Source organism: Suillus plorans (genome assembly GCF_016647745.1).
Source record: "Suillus plorans strain S12 chromosome Unknown HD556scaffold_89, whole genome shotgun sequence".
Taxonomy (NCBI): domain Eukaryota; kingdom Fungi; phylum Basidiomycota; class Agaricomycetes; order Boletales; family Suillaceae; genus Suillus; species Suillus plorans.
Genome location: NW_024537473.1, coordinates 94,711 through 121,048, shown reverse-complemented (window position 1 = coordinate 121,048; position 26,338 = coordinate 94,711). Strand labels below are relative to the sequence as shown.

The window sequence follows — 26,338 nt, the reverse complement described above, 5'->3', positions numbered from 1 at the left end:
TGGGTGATAGAACTAATCCTCGGCCATCCCGATCGCATCCGTTGTGAGCTTGGGGTCAATGTTGAGGTCTTCGAGAAATTGATAGAGGACCTTCGCACCCTTGGTCACTGTGATTCACGTTACGTCTCACTTGAAGAACAGCTATCCATATTTCTCTATACGTGTGTGACAGGATTAACTGTCAGACATGTCGCAGAACGATTCCAGCGTTCAAACGCTACCATCTCTAAGTTCGTATTTTGATCTATATCTCACACTCACGCTGGTACTGACACTCTCATAGGTATTTTCGCAAGATGCTAGACATCTTCGCATCCCACCCTTTTTACACAGAATATGTCCACCTCCCCGCTCCTGATGCACCAGTCTCGAGTGCAATTCACGACAACCCGAAACGTTGGCCATACTTTCGCGATGCTATTTGCGCAATCGACGGGAGTCATATTCACGCATTTCCTCCCTCAGCCAGTCGCCACCTATACTACAACCGCAAAGGTTTCGTATCTCAAAACTGCCTCTTCGCTTGCGACTTCGATCTTCAGTTCACCTTTGCGCTAACCGGATGGGAGGGGTCAGCAACAGATGCTCGGCTTTGGGATGTAGCGCGCCATGATGGCTTGGACGTTCCGCCTGGAAAGTACCTTCTTGCAGACCTTGGTTTCCCCTCGTCCCGACAACTTTTAGTTCCATACCGCGGTGTACGGTACCATCTAGCAGAGTGGGGTCGTGCTAGCATCAGGTAAGACTTATTCTCTGCAGTGTATCTCAACTAACAATACTCATTTTAGACCGGTTAACAAGGAGGAATTGTTCAACCTTCGTCACGCGTCTGCTCGCAACGTTATTGAACGTATTTTCGGCGTCATGAAGCGGCGCTTTCGCATTCTCTTGGTATCACCAGAGTACAAGATAGCCATCCAGGCTCGCATTCCTGCAGCACTGTGTGCTCTGCACAATTACATACATATTCACGACCCGGACGAAGAGCCGCTCCCTCACAGGGCTATATTTAACGACAACCCTACCCATCAGGGCCAACCTGCTCAAGGTGGTCCTGATGTTACTGATCCAATCATTGATGATGATGTCGTTGACGATGATGTAAGTGCGAATGTGTTTCGTGATCGCATGGCTGCAGAAATGTGGGAGGACTACCAGAATATCCTACATGAACGCAATTTAGTAGACATCACTCACTCATTAGACATCGACGAGGATCCAGAGGACATCGAGGACATCGACCACTATTATGGGAGCGAGGACGATAATGAAAGTGATGCTTAGAAATACGTTACATTGTAGTGTACATAGGGCTACAAATGAAAATGTGCGGTTCATCTAACATGGTGCGAACAAATGAAAACATACGGCAACACATATGGCAACGAGTGAGACAAAAGCAAAACATGATGACAATGACAACGTTTAAAACACACCAAATTCCCCCCTGGCAGCCTGGTCAAGAACAGATCGCAAGTAGGGGACCCGTCTTTCAGACTTGGCAGCCAAGTAGATGGCACATACTGCTGGGCTCCTTGCGAACACGTTCATGAGCGTGACAGACTCATCTTCTGTAATCAGTTCCTCCTCCTGCATGGCGAGCACAGCCTGTAGCCTTTCATCCAACACCCGAGTTTTGTTTTGGTCGGTGTTGGATGCTGATGTGCGAAGGCTGTCCGTCAGGCTGTTGATGGAACCTTGCAGGTTCATGAAGACGGCAGTGCTGGCAGCGTCTTTGGCAGCCCTAGAGCCTTTGCGAGTGCGGCCGGCTTGACTTTTACCGTGTGTCGACAACTTCGGCTTTTTGTCGACATTGGAGGCGTGGGATGAATCTACCAGTGACGTAGTTTGGGCGGTGCTGGGGGACAAAATCATGTCGGAATGCGAGCGTTTGCCCGTACTGGAGGGCGCAATAGAAGAGGGGGGAGGGGGAATGTTCATAGAACTTCCAGCGACTCCAGGAGTGATGGATGGGAGGGCTGACTTGATCTGGTCCCATCCAGCTTGTGGCGCAGCAGCGAGTCTAGATCCGCTGGCCTCAGCATTGGGAGCCTCCGATGCTTGTATGGATGAGGATCCACCGGCTTCAGCATTGATAGGAAGAGCTGCTGATGCTCCCACAGCCAAGGAAGCTGGATTGTAGGCGGATGCCCCCTGAGCGCCACTCCCGTTTGGGAGAATCTCTGACATCTTTTGCCAGTGTCTCCACCCGTTGTTTTTGAAAGGTTTCATCACCTGAAAATAAGGAGTGAGTAGTAGACAAGTAATAAATACAAACATACCTTGTTGGAATTATTAGCGGTAATAAATTGGTTCCACTGGAGTTCCGCCGCTTCCCCCTGAATATTAGCGCCGTTAACATTGTCCCAATGACATCCGGATCGGTTGTTGCGATATCTCTCGATGGCATTGTAGATTTGTTTCAACTGTAAGGGTTATTAATGATAAGTTAGTAATGCGGCTAGGGAGTAGGATACAGAGACATACCGCTTGCCATTTCCTCTTACACTGTGCCATGTCCTTGTCTGGGCCTTGCTTCTGAAGTCCCACAAGTTTCTTTGCTGCCTCATTGAAGGTCTCATCTTTGAAAGTCGTCCCAGCGATCTTTGACACCTGCGATTGAAGATAGACTAGGAATGCATCGACCTCCTCCTCACACCACTGAGCTTTGGGTTTACTTTCACCCTTCTGAGTCATCATAAAAAGTTGGAACTGAGTGCAGAGGATGATGGCAGCTACAGTTGAGACGATCTGCCTTCGCTGATAAGAACTGATTCGTCTTTGGCTTGTGCTGGCAGGCATGATTAGAGTAGAGTTCATTGAAACTCCGCCACAAACGGCTTCCGTGCCGTTCCAACGCAATCTGTACATAAACATAAATTTTGTTCAAACAACGGTTGCTGAACAGGCTCTAATGATTTATGACAATGCTGGGACATTCCGCCTCTGCAGCCAATGAGTAGTGGTAGTATACCTGAGCTAATTGTTTTGAGCTTCGACATCTTACCTGATCTCGTTTTTTAATTACAATGTTATTTAAGGCCTTTTCATGGAAAGAGCCTCGGGCATGTGTTGACAAATCTAGAATACCATTAGATTTAGTCACAAAGCTATGACATTCCTCCTTTTCAGATGATGAGGGGTGGTAGTAGACTTATCCCAATTATTTTGTGCATTGTCATTTGGCCCTATTTATTTGTCCCATTACAATGCTATTCAAGCCCGAATTCTCGTGAGAAGATACCTTTAGCAGACAACTTTTGAAACTAGCTGTACCGCTTCCAGCGGCCTCCGCTTTCAACAATACTACATTAAATATTTTCATCCCCTCAAACAACGCTTTACATGTTTCTGATTGCCGCTTATTGCAAATGTAAAAGTACAGCAGCGCTCTACAAGGCATCAGCGGGATCAATTGTGCTACAGAGCGCTGGAAATATCTACTAAGTCCAACATTTGTATATGTTTGCTCACGTGACGGTGCGCTCACAAAAGTTCAACTTGAACTTTTCTTCCCTCGCTGCTCTCCCTTGCTCATTGCTCTCAATGACACGACAACGACAACGACAACGATACAACGACAACGATACAACGACGACGATACGACGCGACGATGACACAGCGACGACGATACAACGACAATGACACGACGACAACGACGATGCGACGGCGACACAACAACGACACAACGACGGCGACGATGCGACGACGACGATACGACGCGACAATGATACGACGCGACGACACACAACGACGATGCGACGACGACACGACACGACAATGATACGACGCACAACGACGACGACGATGAGACGCGACAACGATGCGACGACGACACGACACGACAATGATACGACGCACGACGACGATGCGACGATGACACAACGACGACGATGCGACGATGACGATACAACGCGACAATGATACGACGCACAACAACACGACGACGACGATACAACGACGATGATGACACGACGCGACGACGACAATGATACAACGACATATCTCTCATCATCTGGACCTACTGAGACTCGTGTTCCTTGATATATCAAGGGTATGGTAGACGGAATGATAGATATATAGATGTTCGCCGTTTATGTCAGATTTAAAATTTAATGGAATTTGCTTGATATCATTTAATTGAATTGGAAAAGCTGCCTGAAAATACCGTGCTAGTATTGTCATGAATTGAGATCCTATTTACGAAAATTTGAAAGGAATTAAAATAATTGGACAGATTGCCAAATCATCAAATTCTTGCAGATTTGTGCAAGTTGGATCGCATTTCATCCAATTTGAGAGGGAGGTTTTTCCTGAGTAGCTCTGACATTGGAAGCAGATATAAGAAAATGAAGCACACGTCTTTCCTCTATAAGGTCAAACATGATAATGTAACGATCGATGGCAGAATTATGCTGATGTGTGCGATTGTGTACTATATATTGTGATATATGGCCTTCTACTTTCTTCACCGGTTCACTGATGACCGTCTGGGGAGTCGATATAGTGTGCAGTGACAGAGAGGAAAGGCACGCCTGGTTCAGACGTCCAGGAGTCGAACGTGATGGAAATTTTGCTGTCGACGTCCTTAAGCTTCTCTTTGACGCGTTGCACAGCAAGCTTGGCCTGTTCGAGTATTTCATCGCGAGTCTTCGTGCGATGGGGGATATCCTTATCCGACAGTGACGGCCGAAGGTATTGAAGTAGGCGACGAAATGGCCCCTTATCGATGAGTTGGAACACCTAGTATAAGTATCTTAAGTCACAATCACACGAAATGAAAGATCACAACCACGCACCTCATCCTCAGAGACGATGAGCTCAACAATATAGTCCATCAGGCCGGTCTTCGTGAACTCAGGAACCTTAGGTGCAAGAGAGCCGTCTAACGTTTGTTGAGCTCCGTCTGTTGATTTATAGTTAAGAGGGATGGCACGATCGTGCATTTTGATTCCTCGTTCCCTGCAGCGGTCTCGGTAAAGGGGGAAGTGGCATTTTGGATTGCGAGCGATGTGGGTGCGGCGGGTTGAGATACTCCCTTTAAAAAAACACTGGCCAAATGGTACATCATTACCTCTGGACTTGATGTTAGTTTTATCAGTGCGATTGGTTTAACATTGAAACTTACTTGCATACCTCACACCACCAACCGTCCTCGCGTTCTTGGGTGTGAGGGTTAACACGGCCCTTCTCTCGTGTGAAGATCGTCTTTAAGTCTGCACTGCGCTCATCTTTCTTCGTCTGCTTGCGATACTCGCAATCCTCATCTCCCAATGCCTTTGTCCTTTCGTAAGCTTCCTCTTTATCTTCTTCCTCCTCCTCGTCTGAAAGTTCTTCTGCTGCAGGGGGTTCTGCATCGTCATCGTCACCATGACGGTTCAGATGGGAGCCAGTTTGAATTCGTTTGGGTGCAGGCCGACCCTCAGGAGCTGCTGGTGCTGGTCGCTTTGCTGGAGCACTGTTGACAGTCTCATGAATCTTCTCCGTCGGTTTAATGGCTCGACCTGAGCGACGGGACACGAATGCAGTTATCTTGCCATTGGATGTGGCAGGAGGTGGTGATGGGAGCATGGGGGAATCATCGTCACGATCGTTGTACCACTCAATGTCCTTAGCGTCTTTCAATTGGCCGTCAGGTCTAAGTGCGCACGACATTTCCACAGCAGGAAGGGTGGATATTGGACCTAACATAGATATTTTATACTGCAAACCGTAACATAGAATTATACTAGCGCACCTTGAATGTACCACTTCCACACATGGAAAGATGCAATCACCGTAGACTGACATTGAGCGTTGAAAGATGTGAATGAGAATCCTAAAGATATGTTCTTGACACAGTAAGATAGATTAGAATCCAAATAATGATGTCTGGCTTACCGGAACATTACTGAGAAATGTTGCCACCGCAAAGTAGAAGCCATTCAGGCTCTTGAATCTCCTGAGATTGACATATTCAGGGCTGATAATGCCCATTGTCGCCAGGAGATCGTTTGATAGTGATGATGGTGTCGAGTGAATCAGGTACGGAAGCTCCCGTAGGGATCCTCCTCTGCCATTCGGTTCGGATGCGTCCGGACGCGTCCGAACGCGTTCGTGATTTATCGGCATCAGCCGAACCCTGAACCTATGTGAAGGTTCGGTCCAGGGGCTATCCTGAACCTGTAATTGGACCATAGGTCCGGTCCGGAAAGGTTTGGGTTCGAACCGAGGTTCCAAACCGGACTCCGGCAGCACTACATGGGTTCATGCTTACGCTTATTCATAACCTCGTCGTTCCTCCGCCAACCAACTACTACCATTACATATGCAAATGGGTGTCACCCTGAACAAATAAAACATCCATTGCGCCAACACTGCGCTGCCACGCAAGTACTCCTAACCTGCAGCCGTGAAGATACTATTGCTTTTTTTGTCGTCGTCTTGCTCGAAACCTGAATATGTCTCAACAACAATCCCAAAGCCTCGATGAAGCGATGTCCAGCATGCAGGTGTGTACAGGCTAGCAAGCACATATCTCAAACAGGCACCAATGATTGAATGTCTTCACCATGCCCTTCGGAACTTGGACCATCACCAGTCACTCCCTGAGTTGGATGGATGCATTTCACGATGCGCGAAGCCTTTTGGAAAGGATATGGCCATTTCTGAGTGGAGCGCAGGGATGCTCGTCAACTTGAATATCGAGGTATTTATCGAGCAAGACCATCTCGGCGCTACTCCAAGTGTTGAAAACAACCAAAGTTAAAGAGTGATAGTGACTATGGGCTACGCAAATGGTTGTACAACATAGGCATTGAATGGCACCCTAGTACAGCGTAAACATTCTCGCATCACCTACCCACCACTGCGGCTCTGTACCCATGAGGTAAGTCAGTTGATCAACCTCTTTCTGAGCAGGGCGGTGATGATAGCTGACTGGCCAGTCGCTGCACATGTATAACACAAGAGTACTAGTACTGTCAATCATGCATTACTCTGGAACTATCTGCCTGCGAGATGGAATTGCATAAGCAATCGACAGCGAACTGATGTGGAGAATTTCTCTGAAGGCATAGACGGTGTTTGATCTGATGTCGCATATGGGTGTTGTTTGGGAAAACTTGTCGGGATGTAGCTCGACAAGGAAGATGAGAGCTGTCTTATAAAGCCACTCCTCAGATATCCAGTAACCGTAGAGCTGAGTGTTATGTTGCGGGTGTGGACGAATTATATTAATGCGGTTTCGTTTGGACCGTTTGGTAGGTGCAGAATTACATTGTTGGTCTTGGTTGGCTTCACCAAGCTGAGCAAGAGAAACTGAGAGGGATATCAACGAACAACACCTGGACGCACCTGCATGCTAGACATTGCTCTATCGAGGCTTTGGATTTGTTCAGACATGTTCTGAAATTAACAGGGGGAGGCCTGAGGCTTGTACTGAGTTATGTAAAGGGGCGTTCGGAGTCAGCCTGACGTCATGGAAGCCCTCCTACCACGGAGTCTCAACCTGGTGTATTACTATCATGGTGGTTAAACGTTGTAAGAGTTTACCAATTGCAAACAGCTGCGAAACTTAAACGCAAACGCCCGGCACACCACCGCACGGATGAACACGTATGGATAATCCAATTAGCCAACAATTCATCGTATACGTATGGTCTATTTATGTACAATCCTAGGGCAAAGATAACAATAAACGAGATAAAGTTTCAAGTATACATTTATCGAGCACTGGCACGCATACCACGCTGGACAAAGAATAGTTTTTAACTTCCAATGCCACTTTGAATCCATAAACAGAATTCAATACCAGCCTACGGATCGTGAGAGGAATCCACGAACTCTACGTCGACCACGGTGGTAAGGACATGGCAGCTGGTCTCAGCAAGGGTAGCAAAAATGCCTGTGTCAACACATCCGTGCAGGTTGAGCATTAGGCGAGAGATGAGAGTGACAGACACGCTGAGGTTCATAATTAGGGTCGTTCTGTGCCTATCCCATCAACCACTCACCATGTAGTAAATGCGTTCAGGCTGCCTATGGCGATATCCTTGCAAATTGTCAGAGAACAGTCAACCTGGTGAAAACATGCGGGTGTGTGCTCACTGGACCGCACTAAATTATGGTGAGTGTGCGATTGAATTAATAGTTTATTCGTTGACTTACGAAGTACGTCAGAATGTTGGGTAAATTGACTAATGCCATCCCTCTAAGAGAAAGCGGATCAGCTTCACTCGCATAGTTTCGCTAGTACTCTCACGCGAAGTACATCACACCTGTGCTCGGTTGGTTCAGTGTTTACAATACTGGTGCGACGAAAATACCATCTTGGAATATGACACCAAGGATATCTCTCCTAGATATTAGGTAGAACCGCGGCGATCCCCTATCTTTCAAAGTCCCGAAGACTGTGAGGGCAAAGATGAGCAATTCGTAGATAAACATTGTCACCCATGTCATCTCATGATCTGCAATTGGACGATTCCGTAGCGCCATCAATTTACACCTAGATGTGACTTAGAATGCACTGACGCAAAGATCTGGCAGGACTTTTGAGCAGGGATGTGAAATGATGAAGGGAATGACATACGTTGGTGTTGTGTATATTTCATGGCAGTGGCCGTTGTCGATCGCACTTCCTGTTAAATTAAGTCTAAAAGCTCCCACCTAAAAGTTCAGCAGACTTGAAGCTTGAAGTCTAAAATCTTTCATGAACGCGTACCGCCGATGCTGCTATAAAAACAGCGCCCATGATTAGCATCCATTTAAGCAGGCGCCTGTTGCGGCCGTAGAGAGCATAAGTGCGAAGAGTCAATGTGACTGAAAATTCGAAAACTTCAGCGTATCTCTCTCGCAACAAACTTCTAACTCACGGCAAATGAAGATTTGTTGGAAAACACGTAACACGTGTATGACCATCACATATTTCCAACAGCTAAGTCCTTGATGAGCAAAATAGTAGATATTGAAGAAGTAAACTTGAAACCTCTGTAGAGATACAGTGAGCCTGTCAGTCGAATACATATACAGCATTGTAAAACCTCAGTTGAAACGGGTAGGAAAGCACTCATTAGGACAAAGATATTACCGAGCACGGCGACATAGCGATTGACGAGAAATAACACTGCAGACATTGATTTTGGACGACGCCAGATAAACATGATTTCTTCTGGGAGGGTTGCCATGTGATCGTATAGCAGGATACCTAAAATATTCAGTTATCATCCTGAGAATCAAAATGAAAAGTCGCAGTACTAATTGCCACCAAAAAGGTGTATAAGTGCACTAACCTGGCAACGTCAGTGCGCGATCAGCATACATAATAAATCAATACGTTTATTACTCACACCTGCTGCGCTTTCAAGTCAGTAGTATGCATCAGGAATATGATATCATAGGAGGAAGGGGTGTTGAGACTCGATATCGACTGGAAAATTTTGACATTGGTGTTATAACGCCTGGTTGATTCAGACCTGAATTGACCCATTGTCAATCTCACGGTTGTCCTTCCGTAAACGACCGTAATACGTGGACACTACACCTGATTTGGTCACTACCGCGGACGTTCCACAGAATACTTATCCTCGTCCTGATCCTCGCTGTAGAGAGCCCCAGTCAGCTGCCCATAACCTTCTGATAGAGTAATATTCATACAGCGAGGATTAAGGCAAGGATACTCTGTGACAAGGTGTAGAACGTACGGTTAGTGGTCAAATCAAGAAAAGGTTGAGTTCTTAGCCAGTGACCAGTAATTGACATGTTCAGGGACTCGGCCCTGTTGGGAACCAATCTACTTCGGAATGGTAACAAGTCACTACACACAGTAAATGAGTCGTTTCTACATAGATATCGAGCCCGCATACCATGCTGCGTTCAAGAAAAAGACTCGAAGAGCACTTCTTAACTTCCAACGACACTTCGCATCCATAAACGGAATCCAGTACCAGCCTACCAATGAGCCGAGGAAACCGCAAACTCTACGTCGACCCTGGTGGTAAGAATATCGGGGCTGGTCTCGGCAGGGGTAGAAAAAATGCCAGTGTCAACACACCCGTGCAGGTTGAGCATCAGGCGAGAGATAAGAGTGGCAGACATGCTAAGGGTCATGCTTAGGATCGTTCCGTGCTTATAGCAATTGAACCGCCCACCAAGTAGTAAATGGACCCAGGCAGCCTCTGATGATATCCTTGCAAATCGTTAGGAAATAGTCAACCTGGTGAAAACATGCGGGTGTGCTCACTGGACCACACTAAATTATGATGTGAGTGTGCGACTAAACCAATATTTCATTCGTGGACTTACAAAGTACGTCAGAATGTTGGGTAAATTGACTAATGTCACCCCTCTAAGAGAAAGCGGATCAGCTTCATTCGCATAGTTTCGCTAGCACTCTCACGCAAAGTACATTACACCTGTGCTCGGTTAGTTCAGTGTTTACAATACCGGTGCGGCAAAAAAATACCATCGTGGAATATGACATCAAGGATATCTCTCCTGGATATGAGGGAGAAACGCGGCACCCCCCTAGTTCTCCAAGTCCTGAAGACTGTGAGGATGAAGATGAGTAATTCATAGATAAACATTATGATCCAAACGATCCCAGAACCTGCGATTAGACAATTCCTTAGCACCATCATGATGTGACTTAGAATGCACTGACGGATAGATCTGGCAGGACTTTCAGTAGGCGTGCGGAACGACGAAGGGAATGACATACGTTGTTGTTGGGTATGTTTCATAGCAGCCGCCGCCGCCGATCGCACTATTTACCGAGACATATCTAAGAGCTCTCACCTAAAACTTCAGCAGACTCTAAAGTTTCAAATTCTTCGCAAATACGTACTGAGATCATTCCTGCCACAAGAGTAAAGCCGATAATCCCCATCCATACAAGTAGGCGCCTGCGGTACCCGTAGAGAGCATAAGTGCGAAGAGTCAATATGACTGAAAATTCGAAAACTTCAGCGCACTCTCTCGCAATAAACTTTGAACTCACAGCAAATGAAGAGTTGTTGGAAAACACGTAACACATGTACGGCCATCGCATATTTCCAACAGCTAAGTCTTGATTGAGTAAAATAGTAGATATTGAAGAAGCAAAGTTGAAACCTCTGTAGAGATACAGTGAGCCTGTCAGTCGAATACACACACAACATTGTAGAACCTCAGTTGAAACGGGTAGGAAAGCGCTCATCAGGACAAGGATGTTACTGAGCACGGCGACATAGCGATTGGCGAGAAATAACACTGCAGACATTGCTTTTGGACGACGCCAGATAAACATGATTTCTTCTGGGAGGGTTGCCATGTGGTCGTATAGCAGGATACCTAAAATATTGAGTTATCGTCTTGAGAATCAAAATGAAAAGTCGCAGTACTAAATGCCACGAAAAGGGTGTAAAATTGCACCAACCTGGCAAATTGTAATGTTGGTTCGCAATCAGCATACACAGCAAATCAATGGGTTTATCACTCACGCCTGCTGCGCTTCTAATTCAATGGGATACATTAGAAAGACGATATCATAAGAGGAAGAAGGGGTGTTGAGACTTGAGATTGACCGGAACGTTGACGGTTTGATCCTGGTGTTATATCATATAGCCCGCGTGTTTCACTCTCCTCCACAAATACCAATCATCACATCAGTGATCCACTGTACCCGGCAAGGGCAATCACGCTGAGCGGCAATGGGCAAAGCCTTGCGAGTTGAGAGTCGAAAGCAGTACATACTAGTAGAGGGCGATGTTCCACGTTACTAGTCCATTTACTGATTCCTCAGGCCCTTACGCTGCGCCACCATAGTGATCGATCGAGGCCCAAGGCCAGCGGGACAAAATCGACTGTTTCGGTAATACTTGGGCCTAGACTAGCTGGACACTGGAAACGCGGTGCAGCACTAGTACACTGGTCGGCAGTCGGGAATTCGGAATCGGATTGTGGCATATATACGCCTTGTCCAGCTACGTTCACCGGCCGTATGTTCTGTTGAGAATGACCACAATTCCTTATACCCTAGCTAGGATAGAAAGGTAAAATTCTGGGGAAGCGAACATGTCATTTTTCGGTAAGTTCCGATCGTACATCACTCCGCTAGTTGCAGTGTGCACAGGTCCACTGATGGGCCTCGAACCTCGATGCATTCACCGTGTTGCACTGTTAGGTGCCAGCTGGGAATCAGCAAGATATCCATGGTAATCATCAGAACAAACTCTTCTGCATATCGTCTGTAAAATTACAACACGCTAACTAAAAGTGAAGAAATTTCGCAACCAGGAACAGGATCCAATCAGCCAGAATCAGCTTGAAGAGAAGAGAATTTGACATCGAGTTTGGTGGTAAAGACACTGGGGCTGGAGCCATCGTTCCGGATGGCAGTGGAAAAAATTCCGCCATCCGTGGATTTGTGCAGGTGAAGCACCACTGGTCGAGAGACGAGAGTGACGGACATGCTAGGTATCTTATTCAAAATCGATTCTTGTTTATCGCATCAATCACTCACCAACCAGTAAATGTGGCTAGATTCCCTCTGGTGATATCCTTGTCAATTGGGTGTGTGTGTCGGACAAATGGGTGCCATGTCGTGACAGTGAGTCGTATTTCTACTTCAATCAGCATCGGTGCAGAAGATGGCTGATGGCACGACATACGAATTACTACTAGTTTGATGTTGAGTTGATCGATACCTTGCTTTCGAACAAATTTCACTGCCGTTCGAGGAATAGAGATCTTGGAATAGAGAAAATACTTGAATACCTAGAATGTGACTGAAGTACTTATGAGTTTTGCAGTCTCGCCGTACGCTTGAACATTGGCACCACGACTGCGAGTTCTCCCCTCATAGGCGCTGCACTGGCCAGCTGGGATGTATCACGGCCCCACTAGATGGTGGTATGTATCGAAAGTTGTCATTGTCAAACTACGAAAGCTCAAGGTCCACAAATATGATATGGAAGTAGGCCGCTGTGAGTGATCCATGTACTTTCGACTATGGATGGATGGAAATGAAAATATCGTAGATCTGCAAAGGGAAGACTACACGGTCATAAGGAACATCAGTAGTTTGAAACTATAATGTTCTGTTGTTCCGTACAGAGCTGTATCCAAGTGCGCACTCTTTTCCTTCAGGCTTATCATGGCCCTGCTCATTTCTCGATGCGCACATCCCACCACAAGACATACGGGCAATGGTGCATGGCCCGTGGATAATGACGGGACGACCAACTTCATTGATCACGGTGATCGGCCTACTAATGATGTTTGAATAATATCCAATTGGTATCATCTAGATCCACGTGTTAATCAACGCCTTGGCACCTTCAATCGAATTTGTTGAAAAGAAACTCCCGCACTTCTTTTTATCTAGTTGCCACATGTTCGAAAAGGAACCTCGAATTCCTGCGTCACCCGGACCATGAAGAACAATATTCAGCACAGTATAAAAATACTGTCTTCCTACTGTCTCATTCAGATCAATTTGAACCTATATCACATCCGAGTCCTCAAACAATGCATCTATCCTCTGTCATTGCTGTTGCTTCCGCTTTGATAGCATTAGTATCTGCCAGTCCCACCAACATTGATAGTACCGGAGGTTGTCCTGAACTTTGCGCGTACAAAAATTGCTGCGCTGGGCAGACATGTAAGATCCAGGGCGCTATAGGCACAGATGTGAGTATAAGTATTTTGTGCCTTGGATTTAAACACATGACTCACCGGCGCGGTAGCCCATCTTGATGTGTATGCCAGACGAGTGAGTGCCATGTCGCGACAGTGAACTACGGTGAGTCGTGTTTCTACTTCAATCAGCATTGGTGCAGAAGATAGCTGATGGCACGACATACGGATTACCACTAGTTTTGTGTTGAGCTTTTGAACAAATTTTACCGCCACTCGAGCGATAGAGATCTTGGAATAAGGAAATTCTCAAATACTTAAATACATAGAATGTGATTAGAGTACTCACGAGTTTTACAGGCTCGTTGTACGCTTGAACATTGCACCTCGACTCCGAGTTCTCTCCAGGCTCTGCACTGGTCCACTCAGACGTGTCACAGCCCCACTAGATGGTGGTATATATCGAAAATTGCCATTGTCAACTTATTGTGAAAGCTCAAGATCCAAAAATCTGAAGCGGAAGAAGGCCGCTGTGCCAAGTGGTCCAATGATGCACTTCCAACTACGTCTGGAAACGGAAATATCGTAGATCTGCAAAGGGAAGACTACACGGTCATCAGGAACATCAGTAGTTTGAAACCACAAATTACAATCATTGAGTCACCTCTTCGATCTCTACTACCACCAGCTTGGTCCCCGTACATGAGTGCGTAGGCAGTCGAAGAACAACGCCTTCTCAGCTACTGCGCTCAGACGATTCGCTAATGATACAATCGTGATCTCCTGTCGTAAATCGGCATAACGACGTGACATGACTTATATACCTAGAGAAAGTGCCCTGTGCAAGTATTATCCAGCAGGGCCCGATACTCATAGCTACAGTATCTTTATGTAATGTTCTGACATCCATCATGTCGTGAACATTGAAGTTATGTCTCGATCTTTTTGGAAGACGGTATATGACTCATATTTTGCTTGTATTGATTGAGAGCAAAGATGACTGAGTTCAACCTACTTCTTATGATGTAGTTACAGCTCAACCAGTACGCAGGGCCCCAATAGTAAGACACCGTCCCTGTCGGGCAGTTCGAAAGTCGTTTAGCTACCAGCAGCACATCCAGCACGAGCCCGCATGCTTAGGCGACCCTGTGTCACAGCTCGAAGGCGGTTTAGATGCGCACGGGCCCTCACAGGCTTCCTCCTGTCGAGAAGAAATTATCGGCACTGTAGTGGCACTGGCGACATTGGAAGCGACAAAAATTGTGAGGAAAACGATTTGAGCGACTTTCATGGTATCTGGTATAACTATGCATCAGCCTGTGATACGATCACTGCTAGGAAAATCCTGGAAAATCACACACCGACGGAAAGTTTGATTGTGCGATGTGCGCGAAGTTACTATGATAAAGTATTAGAAGAGCTACTAGTTATATATTCGTTCAATAAAATGCATAGCGTATCGTAAGAGGACTACTCACTGCAAGAGGAAGTGCTCGTACGAGGCCTTTTCAACCCGACCGCATTCGTTTTATACCTGTTCTCGTCAGTGGTGAGACTATACTCGGAGAATGTTTTATACCGAGAATATGTGCAGCTCTGATAATGAAATTCGTCTCCTTGGCAAGGCACATCGAGTCGTTGATATTCAAATCAAGCCATTCCACGATACTCATAGCTACAGTATCTCTGATGTTCTGACATCCATAATGTCGAAGCCACGTCTCAATCTTTTTTGAAGATGGTATATGACTCATTCGAGAGCAAAGATGACCGAGTTCAACCTACTTTAAGTTCTTATGATGTTGTTACAGCTCAACCAGTACGTAGGGTTCCAACGGTAAGAAAGTCGTTTAGCTACTAGTTAAGCAGCACATCCAGCACTGGCCGTTTATATGCCCAGGCGTCATCCCTGACTTACAGTTCGAAGGCGGTTTAGATATGCACGGGCCATCACAGTAATCCCATTGTCGAGAAGAAATTGTAGGCACTGTAGCGGCACTGGCGACATTGGAACCGACAAGAATTGTGAGGGCAACGATTTGAGCAACTTTCATGGCATCTGGTGACTATGCATCAGCCTGTGATACGATCATGCTAGGAAAACCGCACACCGACAGAAAGTTTGATTGTGCGATGTGCGCGAAGTTACTATGACAAAGTATTAGAAGAGCTGTTATGCATTCGTTCAATAAAATGCACATAGTGTGTCGTAAGAAGACTACTCACTGCAAGAGGAAGTGCTCGTCTGAGGCCTTTTCAACTCAACCGTGTTCGTTTTATACCTGTTCTCGTCAGTGGTGAGACTATACTTGGAGAAAGTTTTATACCGAGAATATGTGCAGCTCTGATAATGAAATTCGTATCCTTGGCAAGGCGCATCGAGTCGTTGGTATTCAAATCGAGCCATTCCACGATACCCATAGCTACAGTATCTCTGATGTTCTGACATCCATAATGTCGAAGCCACGTCTCAATCTTTTTTGAAGACGGTATGACTCATTTGAGAGCAAAGATGACCGAGTTCAACCTACTTCTTATGGTGTAGTTACAGCTCAACAAGTACGTAGGACCCCAATGGTAAGACACCGTCCCTGTCGAGCAGTTCGCAAGTCGTTTACACCAAGGAGCGACCAAATGAGCAGCACATCCAGCACCCAGGGCTTACATTCGTAGGCTTCTTGGGTTTCTTACAGTCCGTAGGCGGTGTAGACTGGCACGTGTCAACACAGGTCCATTGTACTTGTCGAGAAGAAATTGTCGGCACTGTAGCGGCACTGGCGACATTGGAACCGACAAGAATTGCGAGGAAAACGATTTGAGAGACTTTCATGGTATCTGGTATAACTATGTATCAGCCTGTGATACGATCATGCTTATAGGAAAACCACACACCGATGGAGAATTTGATTGTGCGATGTGCGCGAAGTTACTATGACAAAGTATCAGAAGAGCTGTTATACATTCGTTCAATGAAATGCACATAGTGTATCGTAAGAGGACTACTCACTGCAACAGGAAATGCTTGTCTGAGGCCTTTTCAACTCAACCACGTTCGTTTTATACCTGTTCTCGTCAGTGGTGAGACTATACTCGGAGAAGCTTTATACCGAGAATATGAAATTCGTCTCCTTGGCAAGACGCATCAAGTCGTTGATATCCAAAAATCTACGAAAGGGATGAACCCGGTCTTGGCGTCTCGTGGCTGCCTAGTGGCTTTGGCTGGCAGCCAAGTGATATCTTTGGCGTTACGCCACATGCTGAACTCTTGTCTCATGTTGACCCTCAGGGTATACTGCACATGTCCATGTACAGTCTCGAAGTACAGAAAGTTGGAGAAAGCTTGAGTTTCGCGTCTGTTGCGGTAGAGCATGATGATCACAATATTGAGATCCACCTCACGCCACACGTAAAATGCCACCTCAGACCGGAATATGTATTATCGGGGGGATATTAGAGCCTTCTAATAGCGGCCGCGACCGTGCCTTCCGAGTCTTTGGCCCACCTAGCTTGCGACAGCAAATCGCAAATAAGGAGCGCAAGGAAAGACAGGCGTGCTTGAATCGGAAAGCGGAAAAGGGACAGGGCGAAGTTGTACTGACGACCTTTGGGGAACAGAGTTGGTCGTTTGAAGGTGTCCCCAACTGGTGGTTCTAGCTTTTACTAGCAACCGATTATGAAGGAAAGACATGGAGAAGACTCGGAATAGCTATCAGCCACGAAGTTAAGACTGACTCAATCGCACGAAAGAGATTTAGTATTCGGTGATATGAAAATACAAACCACTACGTACTGTGTAGATTATCCTGTATACGTAGAGATTCGGAGTACTTGCTAGAAATAATCTTGTAGGGCTAGAAGCCATGTCTCAATCCTTTTTGAGGCGGTACATGATTCATTTGAGAGCAAAAATGACCGAGTTCAACTTACTTCTTATGGTGTAGTTACAGCTCAACCAGTACGTAGGGCCCCAATGGTAAGATGCCGTCCCTGTCGAGCAGTTCGAAAGTCGCTTACGCCAAGGAGCTAGGTGCGCAGCACATCCAGCACCCAGGGCTTGTATTCTTAGCCATCATTCCTGAACCACAGTTCGAAGGCGCTGTAGACTGGCACGGGCCAATACAGTCTGACCATTGTCGAGAATAAATTGCCGGCACTGTAGTGGCACTGGCGACATTGAAAGCGACGAGAATTGTGAGGAAAACGGTTTGAGCGACTTTCATGGTATCTGGTATAACTATGCATCAGCCTGTGATACGATCATGCTAGGAAGATCATCACACACCGACGGAAAGTTTGATTGTGCGATGTGCGAAGTTGCTATGACAAAGTATTAGAAGAGCTGTTATACATTCGTTCAATGAAATGCACACAGTGTACCGTCAGAGGACTACTCACTGCAACAGGAAGTGCTCGTCTGAGGCCTTTTCAATTCAACCACGTTCGTTTTATCCCTGTTCTCGTCAGTGGTGAGATTATACTTGGAGAATGTTTTATACCGAGAATATGTGCAGCTCTGATAATGAAATTCGTCTCCTTGGCAAGGCGCATCGAGTTGTTGATATTAAAATCGAGCCAGCGGACCGCGGTGATTGCAGCAAGGATAATCGTTGAGGCAAAATAACGAAAGGTTTGCATCATCCAATATTGCTGAACGCTCTTGGAGCTTGGCCGTTTCTGAGCAGAGTGCAGGGATAGTGGCCAAGAAACAACTTCAAGTTGTCACTGGTTACTGGTAGGACTTGTCAGCCATGTATGGGTCAGAAGAAAAATGAAAATCAGGCGTGGTAGCTGTGTGCAGTAATCTTTGAGGTGACATTCAGTGGCAATGAGCTGACTCCGAATTGTCAATGCGGTATCAATTTCACTTACCCACCGTATTGTTGTTTTCCTCCCTTTTTCTTCAAGTTCATGATACCCTGGGCTCATTTCACGCCGCACACATCCGCACCACGACATACCATGGATGACCAACTTCGTTGACGGTGATCGGTCTAACGATGAAACGGTATCAAGTTCTCTGCAATCAGCCTAATCCGACTCCTGCCAATCTCGCTGCCCGTCTATGTCCGGTTAGTTAAAGCTTACCAGGTGGTAGTGTCGAATATGACTTGCTTACTGGGAAGCTCTACCCCATCGGGCCTGTGCAACTTCTCCTCACAACATTGCTTCTACTCTCTCATGCGTGGAAGCTCTGACCCATCAGGTCTTGCGTCGACTCTTCCACGCGTGGGGTCCCATCCTAACGCCACATTTCTACTGTGCCATTCTAATCACTATTTCACAATACAGAGAATCCGTGCTCATCCTAGGTGTTACATGCCTCGAAGTCACGTCGAATGACTTGAATCGTGGTCAATAGGTAAGTTGTTTTGTAAGGATATTATCATATGGTAGTCATACGCAAGCTAAACGACATGTCATCACCGCAGCCTTCGGCCCCGTCCCCATGTTATAAGGACCTGCTGATCCAAACCCTTGGAATTCAAACCAACTAATCTTCCTGCCAGTGTATCGAGCTAGTCGTAAGTGACCTGCTTATGTCACATGTTTGTACTTCAGTTGAATTCTTTGCCATTAGGTTGGCGCTGGGCCAGTGGGTCTGGTAGCAGCGTTGACGCTCTTCCAAAACGGTATCTCAGTTCGCATCATCGATAAAGACCTCCACCCTCGCATTGGACAGCGTGGTTCTGGGATATGGGTTTGTCGCACATCCACATGTCACACCGTCTCGTGGTCTCATTGAATACATGCTCTATGTGCCACGCTCCCTCGGACTCTACAACTTCCTGGACATTTCAGAAGTTAATAGTCTGGGAAAATCAGCCCTTCTCGTCCGTTCATACAAGCCTGGGACGTTGGAACCTCTGCAAGACTTATCGATAGTCCCGCATGTGGAACCTACTCCAGCAATACCATTTGTGCGTAACACCGTCACCTGATCAAACCTTCATGCTGATTCGATTTTTAGCAAGTCTCAAAATTGATGGGCCAACAGCTCCTAGATGTGATTCTGCGACGCCATCTGGAGAAGTTCTCTTGTTCTGTTGAGATGGGCACCGAGCTGCGCTCATTCGAACAGTCCGATGAGGGTGTCACTGCTATTCTAGCAAAAAACGGCATATCAGAAAGCTTTGACACCAAGTGGATCATCGGCGCTGATGGTGCTAAAAGTGAGGGGCCGCGAATTTGACCTAACGAAGATTGCTCAGAGCGAAGAGCTTGTCTTCGAGACCATCGCGTTGCTAATACCAACAGAGATCACAACAAGATGGTCTGGATGGGCGACTTCCGGTGCACTTTGTGTTTCTATCTATCTTTGTTGATGCACACCCATCGGTTCATTCCAGGGCTAATATGCGGATGGTGAATAAGTTTGGCGAGGGTCGAGTGTTCGTTGCGGGCGGTATGTGATTCTGTTTAACATGTCTGTGAGGGTGCTCATGCATGTCGTCTTAGATGCTGCTCAGTATGTCTATCTTTGACTGTCTTCTCACAAACTGCTGCTAACATATTCAAGTATCTACAGCCCAACGGGTGGTCAGGTATGGTTGATCCATTGTCATTCATTTGTCCATGAACAGGGACTCGATTCAGGTGTACAAGATGCAGTAAGCCAGGTAGATGTAGCATGTATGTTACAACTGACCGCGCCCTACACCAGTTCAATCTAGGATGAAAACTTGCGCTTGTTCAGAAATTTAGGGATCGCTAACAAATCTCTTCTCGAGACATACAGTGCCGAGCGTCTTCCTGTGATCTCAGAGACGCTCGAGGTTACCACCTCGATTCTCGATAGGACAATAACGTCTGGGGATATATCAGCCGGACGAAGTCACATCCTTTACATGCTTGGCATCAAGTGCCGATTCAGCACCATCGTACTCGATGAATTTGTGGCTTCAGCGAAGCCTATCGACGCATATGGGGTGCTTGACGAGGGGAATCTGGAGGCTGGGGACGGGGTACCTGATGCATCCAATATACTGCAGGTGGTGCGCGTAGAGCCTGATGCGACAACGCTTTTTGGTTTGTACAGACCCTGGTACCACGCAATACTTGTATTTGCACTGAGTCTCGCTGATGCTGCCCCGATATTGGGTGCACTGGAGGCATACGACAAAAGTGTCGTACATCGGCAGTCGTTCTGCCATCATCGGCATCAGTGACGCCTGTCGCATCTCCTGTTGGCCTCATTCTTGTTGATCGAGAGGGCTATGCTTATTCGGCTTACCTCGTGGAAGTTGGACAGACGAAAGTGTTTGTGATACGGCCGGACGGAGTGATTGGGGCGATAGTTCATGGCGTGAAGAAGATACGTGGCCTCGACGTTTATTAATCATTTTTGGCCTTTGACTTTATAAGTACAACTGATTCCTGTATACCTCATTCGAAAATGTTCACGATTGTTGACGATACGCTACCAACTCCGGAGGCGGAGCTTCTTTACCTTTTTCTAATTCTTATCACATCTTGGCGCCTTCCACACCATATATATGCATATGTCGTTCTCACCAGTACTGATGCTCACCGGTAGTACTACTTCCTTCGTCTCGGACTTCCTACTTACATGTTTTTCCTCCACGTAGCTTCATCTCAGCATCGTCTATTGGCACACGTGACGTCCCGCTGAGATCTTGTTCTAGCTTCGTACAGAAACCGATCCGATACAATGGAACCACGAATGAAGACACGACAGCGCCGACACTCAGTGGAGTAACTATATTGTCTGGTTATCACTTATAGCATTTGAGTACTAAATATTGAAGTGCTCAAGTGACATTGAAGTGACATACATATCCAAGTTGTGGCGCAGAGCTTCTAATCTGTTAGCTCTAGCTGACAGTACTAGTAGTGTCTTCTCCTTTTTTGATATGAAAACGATTGCGATGGGTCCCTGGCGCACGAGGAATGGCAATAAAAGCCACAGCAAGGAAAAAAAAGATCATCAATTCGTGCAATGTCCTCTCCCAAAGTCTGGTTCAGTAAGCCCTGTTACCACTCACATGCCAGCTGATACTAAGCATCACGTACAGTAACGGGGACGTCCTCGGGATTTGGAAGACTCATGACAGAGTATGCCCTCGACACCCTCGACAAAGGAGACATCGTAGTAGCAACCCTCCGCAAACCACAAGTCCTATCCGATCTTGCAGCCCGATACCCAGCAGACAAGCTCCTCGTACTCAAAGTCGACGTCACAAAGCAGGAAGACATCGATGAAGCATTCACGCGTACGCGTTCAGCGTTCGGACGGCTGGCTTTATGATCCGAGAACTGTATTGATATGTGGTCATGCAAGTTGTTTCGCTGTTGACTTCAAGAGAAATTCTGCCAGAAGCTGGTATGTATTCGAAGATTTTAGTCGAACTCGGAAATCTACCGAAATAGTAGACGTAAATATACGCAAAGCTCAAGCAAAGCTACCAGCTTGTACCTACAATTGTCTAAGGCTATCTCAGACAGCGTTTCGCAAACGCAACATTCAGGCTACAAAACTCGTCGTTGTCATTAAATAAATCGCTCTTTGCCAGTTCATGCACTCGTCTCGTCCATGGAAAACAGCCCCCTCACAACCGGTTATCAAAATGTCCCGCAAGCGTACTACCCACTGGCCTGCGAAGCAACCAAGCTCAGGCTAGACTACGCTATCCGAGTTGCATTCTTAGCGTGCATCGTGAACGCAACCAAAGTTTAAAAAATTCTCGCTTCCTTGTAGAGCGAGTCTTGTGCAGTTTCACTCGAAAAGGCATGCGATCGTTCATCGTGCACCTGCTGTTATTGGTCTCCTGACGCTCTCTACGATCTTGAGCCCAGATCACGCTGTGGCTGATGTCTCATCGATCATACAGTCTGCATCTTGTGCATTTAGTATAAGAAATCTATAGTGAGAGTACAGTAAGACGGAAACCCCTCATCCGTCGATTAACCCGGACGCCCAAGCTTTATCCCACGAGCTAAAAACCTGTATCAAGTGCGTCTGATCACGCGTAACCTTGAAGGAAAGACCATCCAATGCCTTCCTTTTCTTTTCAGGATCCGTTACATAAAGCAGCGCTGTCTGCCACGAGAAGGGGTCCTGCCCGTACAGGGAAGTAGGCAATGTGAGTCGTTCCACATGCACATCTACTCCCCTTGTGTGATCAATATGTGAATCATTATCGCAGGGGGCAGTCAGATGCGGGTCAAATATCGAAAAGGTCTCAAGGTTCTTCAACCAAGCCCACGGAGTGACGCATATCCAATTACGTAGCGGGTGTTCTGGAGATCGTAAGCCCCTGCTGGTGTCGCAAAAACTGTTTGAATCCGCCTCCAAATCGATGAGGCAAGTGATGCGGGTGATCCATGTAAGGAAAATGAATCCTCCACAAATGTCGTGGAGGATCTTGCAGTTGACATCGAGACCCGTTAATGTCAGACTTTTGGGTTTCCCAGGAAAGGAGGAGTGTCTGCTGATATTGCGATCTGTATAGAAATCCCATGCATTTTGCACGCTCTCCATGACACGCAATAATTGGTAGGAGTTAATTGCAAGTGCCGGCGTAGCAAGTATCACTGGAACCAGCACATCCATGTTCTGATCGAACTGAGAATTTCCTGAACGATATGCTATATAGAAGTCGTTAGTCTACATCGTCTGTGACTGTACATCAACAGGATAGTTACACGAGTCATCGATCCACACCCTCTTTATAGTGGAGATATAGTCAAAGACGAGATCGCTTTCTTTCTCAGCGTACGCTTTCTGCATACGCAGAGCATTTGCAAACATATTCACGCTGTAGGGTCGGCGAAGCAAGATCGTGTGCAGTAATTCGGGGAGGATGGTGCGTCTCACAAGTCGAGAGACGAGACATAGAGAGACGGCAGTGGAATAGGGATTTTTATCATCATATTTCTCTTCTTGGGAAAATGTTGGCTTGGCCGCATATGTCAAGACGATGAGGGCAATCTCAATGGGAAGGTTGCTAAATGACGAGGGGTTAGCAGGGTTCATGATGGGAGTGCAATATGCTAAACTGGTTAGAACGAGTCCTGCCTTTAATACTTGCTCCATCAATTGTTGCATTACACCCACAGCAAGAGATGATTGTGTGGGACTGCAAGTTGTGACAACAAGGATTAAAAAAAAGTTGTGACCGATGGCCCATACCACAGTTACTTATTGTTCCTTCTACTAGTAGGTCGCAGAAATTCAACCTACTCTTGTCCTGCGGAAATTCCTATTTGTAATCCCAAAAGACCATCATAGTCATGATGCGAATGTGGCACGAACCGTAGAGTGTACGAAGCTTCCGGCCAGACTCGATGACGCGCATACGGACCCATTCGAGTTCCGTCATGGTACAACCCGCCTCGCTTTTTGAGATTCGGCAGAAGATCCTACCAGGGCTCAGCACTTCCCCATGGATATGAGGACCAACGAGCTGTGCGAGAAGTCAGCAACTTGCAAACAACCAACGCGCGCGTCTCGCGCCACATCGAGCCTGCATTGCGTCTGATTAGTAGGCGTTCGGCTGCATTCACACGTTTCAGAGACTCTATGAGACTTCCACTTGGTTGTAAGCGAAGAATATTGTGTGTGAATAATAGATGATGCCATCACGTTGACGGTAGGGATGCTAGATGCAAAGACAGTATTGTGAAGTTGCATACCTCATGTAGTGTTTGCTTAGGATCTCAAGTTTTATCGTGTAGGCAGGGCTCGTTTCGACGACAAGTGCAGTCTTTCTGACTACCCAGCCCCCGCCTACAGAAATGATTCTGTGGCCCTACACAACGTTAGCATCCTACATATTCTCTATTCTATCCTTCGTGCAGGCATTGGGAGGTATGCTTGCAGGTGTCACTGTCATTGCCGTGTATGAATCTTGCGATAGGGAGTGGACTTGAATGTTAGCGATGATTCATGCTGACTCGGCAGGTGATTAACACTTCATTGCGCAGGTCCTCACCTCTACTCGCTTCCGTGTATGTTGCACGCTCGTGATTATAGCGAGTCCCAGCCTTTCCCTCGTCGTCTCCATTTTCTGTCATATGACCGGTGAGACCTCGGTCCCTCTGCGTAGCCCACTGACAGATTGCATGTCCCAGCACTCATGTTTTCTGGCCTGACGTCCGGTGTTTGGTTTATCCGGTTCATCATCTACCTCGAGGTCGCATGCTGGATATGGATACCATTTGTTTTCCTATGGTGTGCTGTTCCGGAGGATTTTTGGGATGCTCACCTGCAGTTGATCAATGTGAAGGTCGGATGTGTCGCACGTTCTCCAATGCGAGTCCCCGGGCCCTGGCATAAACGACAAGGATCGGTGCTGTAGCTATCAAGGGGTGAAACTATGGCAATGAGCGAACGTAAGAGTGGAGTAGGGATACGCTGCCGAGGCCGATAGAACAACTCCAGATTCGAATCACCTCGCTGAGTGTAAGACTTGGGATGGTCGCCAGTCAGAAGCAAAAGTGTAGTTTTCATGGGACCTGTAATAGCTGATCAGAATCCTAAAGTATCGGTTTCGTGCAAATGTTGACGCACCATTCGCGCCTTGAAGCCTTGTGCCAGCGCGGATGGTTCAATTGATATTTTTGAGCACCTGGATCAAAACAACGTCATTGACACGGAAACAGTGAAGAACAGTGTAGTTACCTTGTGTGAACCGTATGATACGTTTACGTTCTTCATGTCAACTACGGGCTTTCCATGATCAAGGCCAGATTGCAAATATGAGTGAGTGGTACTTGCCTTTCTATACTCAGCTTCCCTTGCGCCTGATGTTCCGCATGCTTGAACATGATTTCATCTTTGACGTCTGTCAGGATAGTTTCGCCCGTCACTAGAGCGATGTGCGAAATCCAGTCAGGAACAAGGTCCTGGACCCTGAGACCAATGATCATGCGTGGACTGCGAGACTCATGCAGTGACCGAAGGATATTCAGCAAGATTGGGCGAGTATTGACATCAAGGCCGGCTGGATAAAGTACAGCCATTAGACTTTACGCTCGTCGAATTTAAGTTCAATCACTCACTTAAAGGTTCGTCGAGTACAAGGAGCTCTGGTTCAGATAAAATAGCCTTCACGATGCGTGCTCGACGCGTCTGGCCATTTGATAGATCCAACAGGGAGGAAAGACAGTCTCGAAGTTAGGTCCTCAAATATGCCCTTCTTCACTTCGTCCTGTGCAATTTCAACGGGAGTCCACCTTTTGGCTGGATGTTCAGAAAGTCGTATTCTCCAAACATACTTTCTCAAAGGGTGATATGGTCTTCTTCTCTGACTGCGCCGTATCGAGAAGTGTAGTCGTAGAAGGCACCACCTGCTGCACGGGGCCGACGCGCGAATGATACAAAAGCCACACAGTTGTGTGGGTCGCGTGGAGGGTCTGAGGAAAGGAAACAGTCCTCCGGGTAATGGCGGAGGAGGAGTTATGCGTAGGTGACGTAGGAGTATTAAAGCCCAATCTGAATTGGTCAATGTAAACCAAATGTAAACACTTCAGAATATCAGCATAACACACCTGGTCTTTTGCTTCGAACCTGACATCACAGCCCAGCTCTCACCCTCATCAATAGTCCATTCAACATCACGGAAGACCGGTGCTGCGAAGTTTGGGTCACCAAAGCGATAAATGTTGTAACGTGAAATTTTAACCCTCGTCTTAGTGGTGCGCACTGCGGAATCTCGGATACTGATGTCACCGGTAGCTTCCTTCGTCTCGGACTTCCTACTTTTATGTTTTTTCTCCACGT

General features: G+C 46.7%; 9 protein-coding genes across 9 annotated transcripts; 2 read left to right on the top strand and 7 right to left on the bottom strand.

The window, feature by feature from the left end:
- Positions 1-1,310: 1,310 nt before the first annotated feature.
- Positions 1,311-2,810, bottom strand: HD556DRAFT_1530908 (uncharacterized protein). Its single transcript, XM_041309476.1, has 3 exons — positions 2,488-2,810; positions 2,283-2,426; positions 1,311-2,235 (listed from the first exon to the last, which is right to left on the bottom strand). The coding sequence occupies exons 1-3, from the start codon at positions 2,800-2,802 to the stop codon at positions 1,426-1,428; spliced, it is 1,269 nt and encodes a 422-aa protein (XP_041154107.1). The 5' UTR covers positions 2,803-2,810; the 3' UTR covers positions 1,311-1,425.
- A 4,950-nt stretch (positions 2,811-7,760) lies between these two features.
- On the bottom strand, positions 7,761-8,901 carry HD556DRAFT_1413908 (uncharacterized protein; the record flags this gene model as incomplete). The annotated part of the gene is made up of 7 exons (XM_041304260.1): positions 7,761-7,944; positions 7,995-8,032; positions 8,149-8,210; positions 8,307-8,442; positions 8,569-8,649; positions 8,705-8,802; positions 8,856-8,901. The coding sequence occupies 7 exons, from the start codon at positions 8,899-8,901 to the stop codon at positions 7,797-7,799; spliced, it is 609 nt and encodes a 202-aa protein (XP_041154106.1). The 3' UTR covers positions 7,761-7,796.
- HD556DRAFT_1413903 (uncharacterized protein) lies at positions 8,776-9,186 on the bottom strand (the record flags this gene model as incomplete). The annotated part of the gene is made up of 2 exons (XM_041304259.1): positions 8,856-9,186; positions 8,776-8,802 (listed from the first exon to the last, which is right to left on the bottom strand). A coding segment is annotated over exon 1 (263 nt), but the record flags the coding sequence as incomplete, so codon positions are not given.
- Positions 9,187-9,675: 489 nt separating this feature from the next.
- Positions 9,676-11,624, bottom strand: HD556DRAFT_1018134 (uncharacterized protein). Its single transcript, XM_041295895.1, has 14 exons — positions 11,460-11,624; positions 11,361-11,395; positions 11,147-11,310; positions 10,979-11,093; positions 10,826-10,926; positions 10,700-10,776; positions 10,643-10,650; positions 10,445-10,588; positions 10,379-10,394; positions 10,285-10,327; positions 10,223-10,231; positions 10,131-10,168; positions 9,846-10,078; positions 9,676-9,796 (listed from the first exon to the last, which is right to left on the bottom strand). Exons 1-13 carry the CDS (start codon positions 11,489-11,491, stop codon positions 9,931-9,933), a joined length of 930 nt encoding a protein of 309 aa, XP_041154104.1. The 5' UTR covers positions 11,492-11,624; the 3' UTR covers positions 9,676-9,796; positions 9,846-9,930.
- A 3,758-nt stretch (positions 11,625-15,382) lies between these two features.
- HD556DRAFT_1313310 (uncharacterized protein) lies at positions 15,383-16,426 on the bottom strand (the record flags this gene model as incomplete). Its single annotated transcript, XM_041300775.1, has 6 exons — positions 15,383-15,450; positions 15,515-15,662; positions 15,708-15,744; positions 15,823-15,856; positions 15,906-16,071; positions 16,262-16,426. The coding sequence occupies 6 exons, from the start codon at positions 16,424-16,426 to the stop codon at positions 15,383-15,385; spliced, it is 618 nt and encodes a 205-aa protein (XP_041154103.1).
- A 2,917-nt stretch (positions 16,427-19,343) lies between these two features.
- Positions 19,344-20,932, top strand: HD556DRAFT_1449488 (monooxygenase; the record flags this gene model as incomplete). Its single annotated transcript, XM_041307604.1, has 9 exons — positions 19,344-19,514; positions 19,565-19,766; positions 19,806-19,887; positions 19,944-19,999; positions 20,053-20,062; positions 20,123-20,138; positions 20,178-20,204; positions 20,268-20,694; positions 20,760-20,932. The coding sequence occupies 9 exons, from the start codon at positions 19,344-19,346 to the stop codon at positions 20,930-20,932; spliced, it is 1,164 nt and encodes a 387-aa protein (XP_041154102.1).
- A 621-nt stretch (positions 20,933-21,553) lies between these two features.
- HD556DRAFT_1449487 (uncharacterized protein) lies at positions 21,554-21,862 on the top strand (the record flags this gene model as incomplete). The annotated part of the gene is made up of 2 exons (XM_041307603.1): positions 21,554-21,578; positions 21,630-21,862. 2 exons carry the CDS (start codon positions 21,554-21,556, stop codon positions 21,860-21,862), a joined length of 258 nt encoding a protein of 85 aa, XP_041154101.1.
- Positions 21,863-22,684: 822 nt separating this feature from the next.
- On the bottom strand, positions 22,685-23,566 carry HD556DRAFT_1505250 (uncharacterized protein; the record flags this gene model as incomplete). Its single annotated transcript, XM_041309017.1, has 2 exons — positions 22,685-23,221; positions 23,243-23,566. Coding segments are annotated over 2 exons (861 nt in total), but the record flags the coding sequence as incomplete, so codon positions are not given.
- Positions 23,567-25,259: 1,693 nt separating this feature from the next.
- Positions 25,260-26,223, bottom strand: HD556DRAFT_1530902 (uncharacterized protein). Its single transcript, XM_041309475.1, has 4 exons — positions 26,107-26,223; positions 25,834-26,050; positions 25,618-25,687; positions 25,260-25,559 (listed from the first exon to the last, which is right to left on the bottom strand). The coding sequence occupies exons 1-4, from the start codon at positions 26,130-26,132 to the stop codon at positions 25,279-25,281; spliced, it is 594 nt and encodes a 197-aa protein (XP_041154099.1). The 5' UTR covers positions 26,133-26,223; the 3' UTR covers positions 25,260-25,278.
- Between the last annotated feature and the right edge of the window lie 115 nt (positions 26,224-26,338).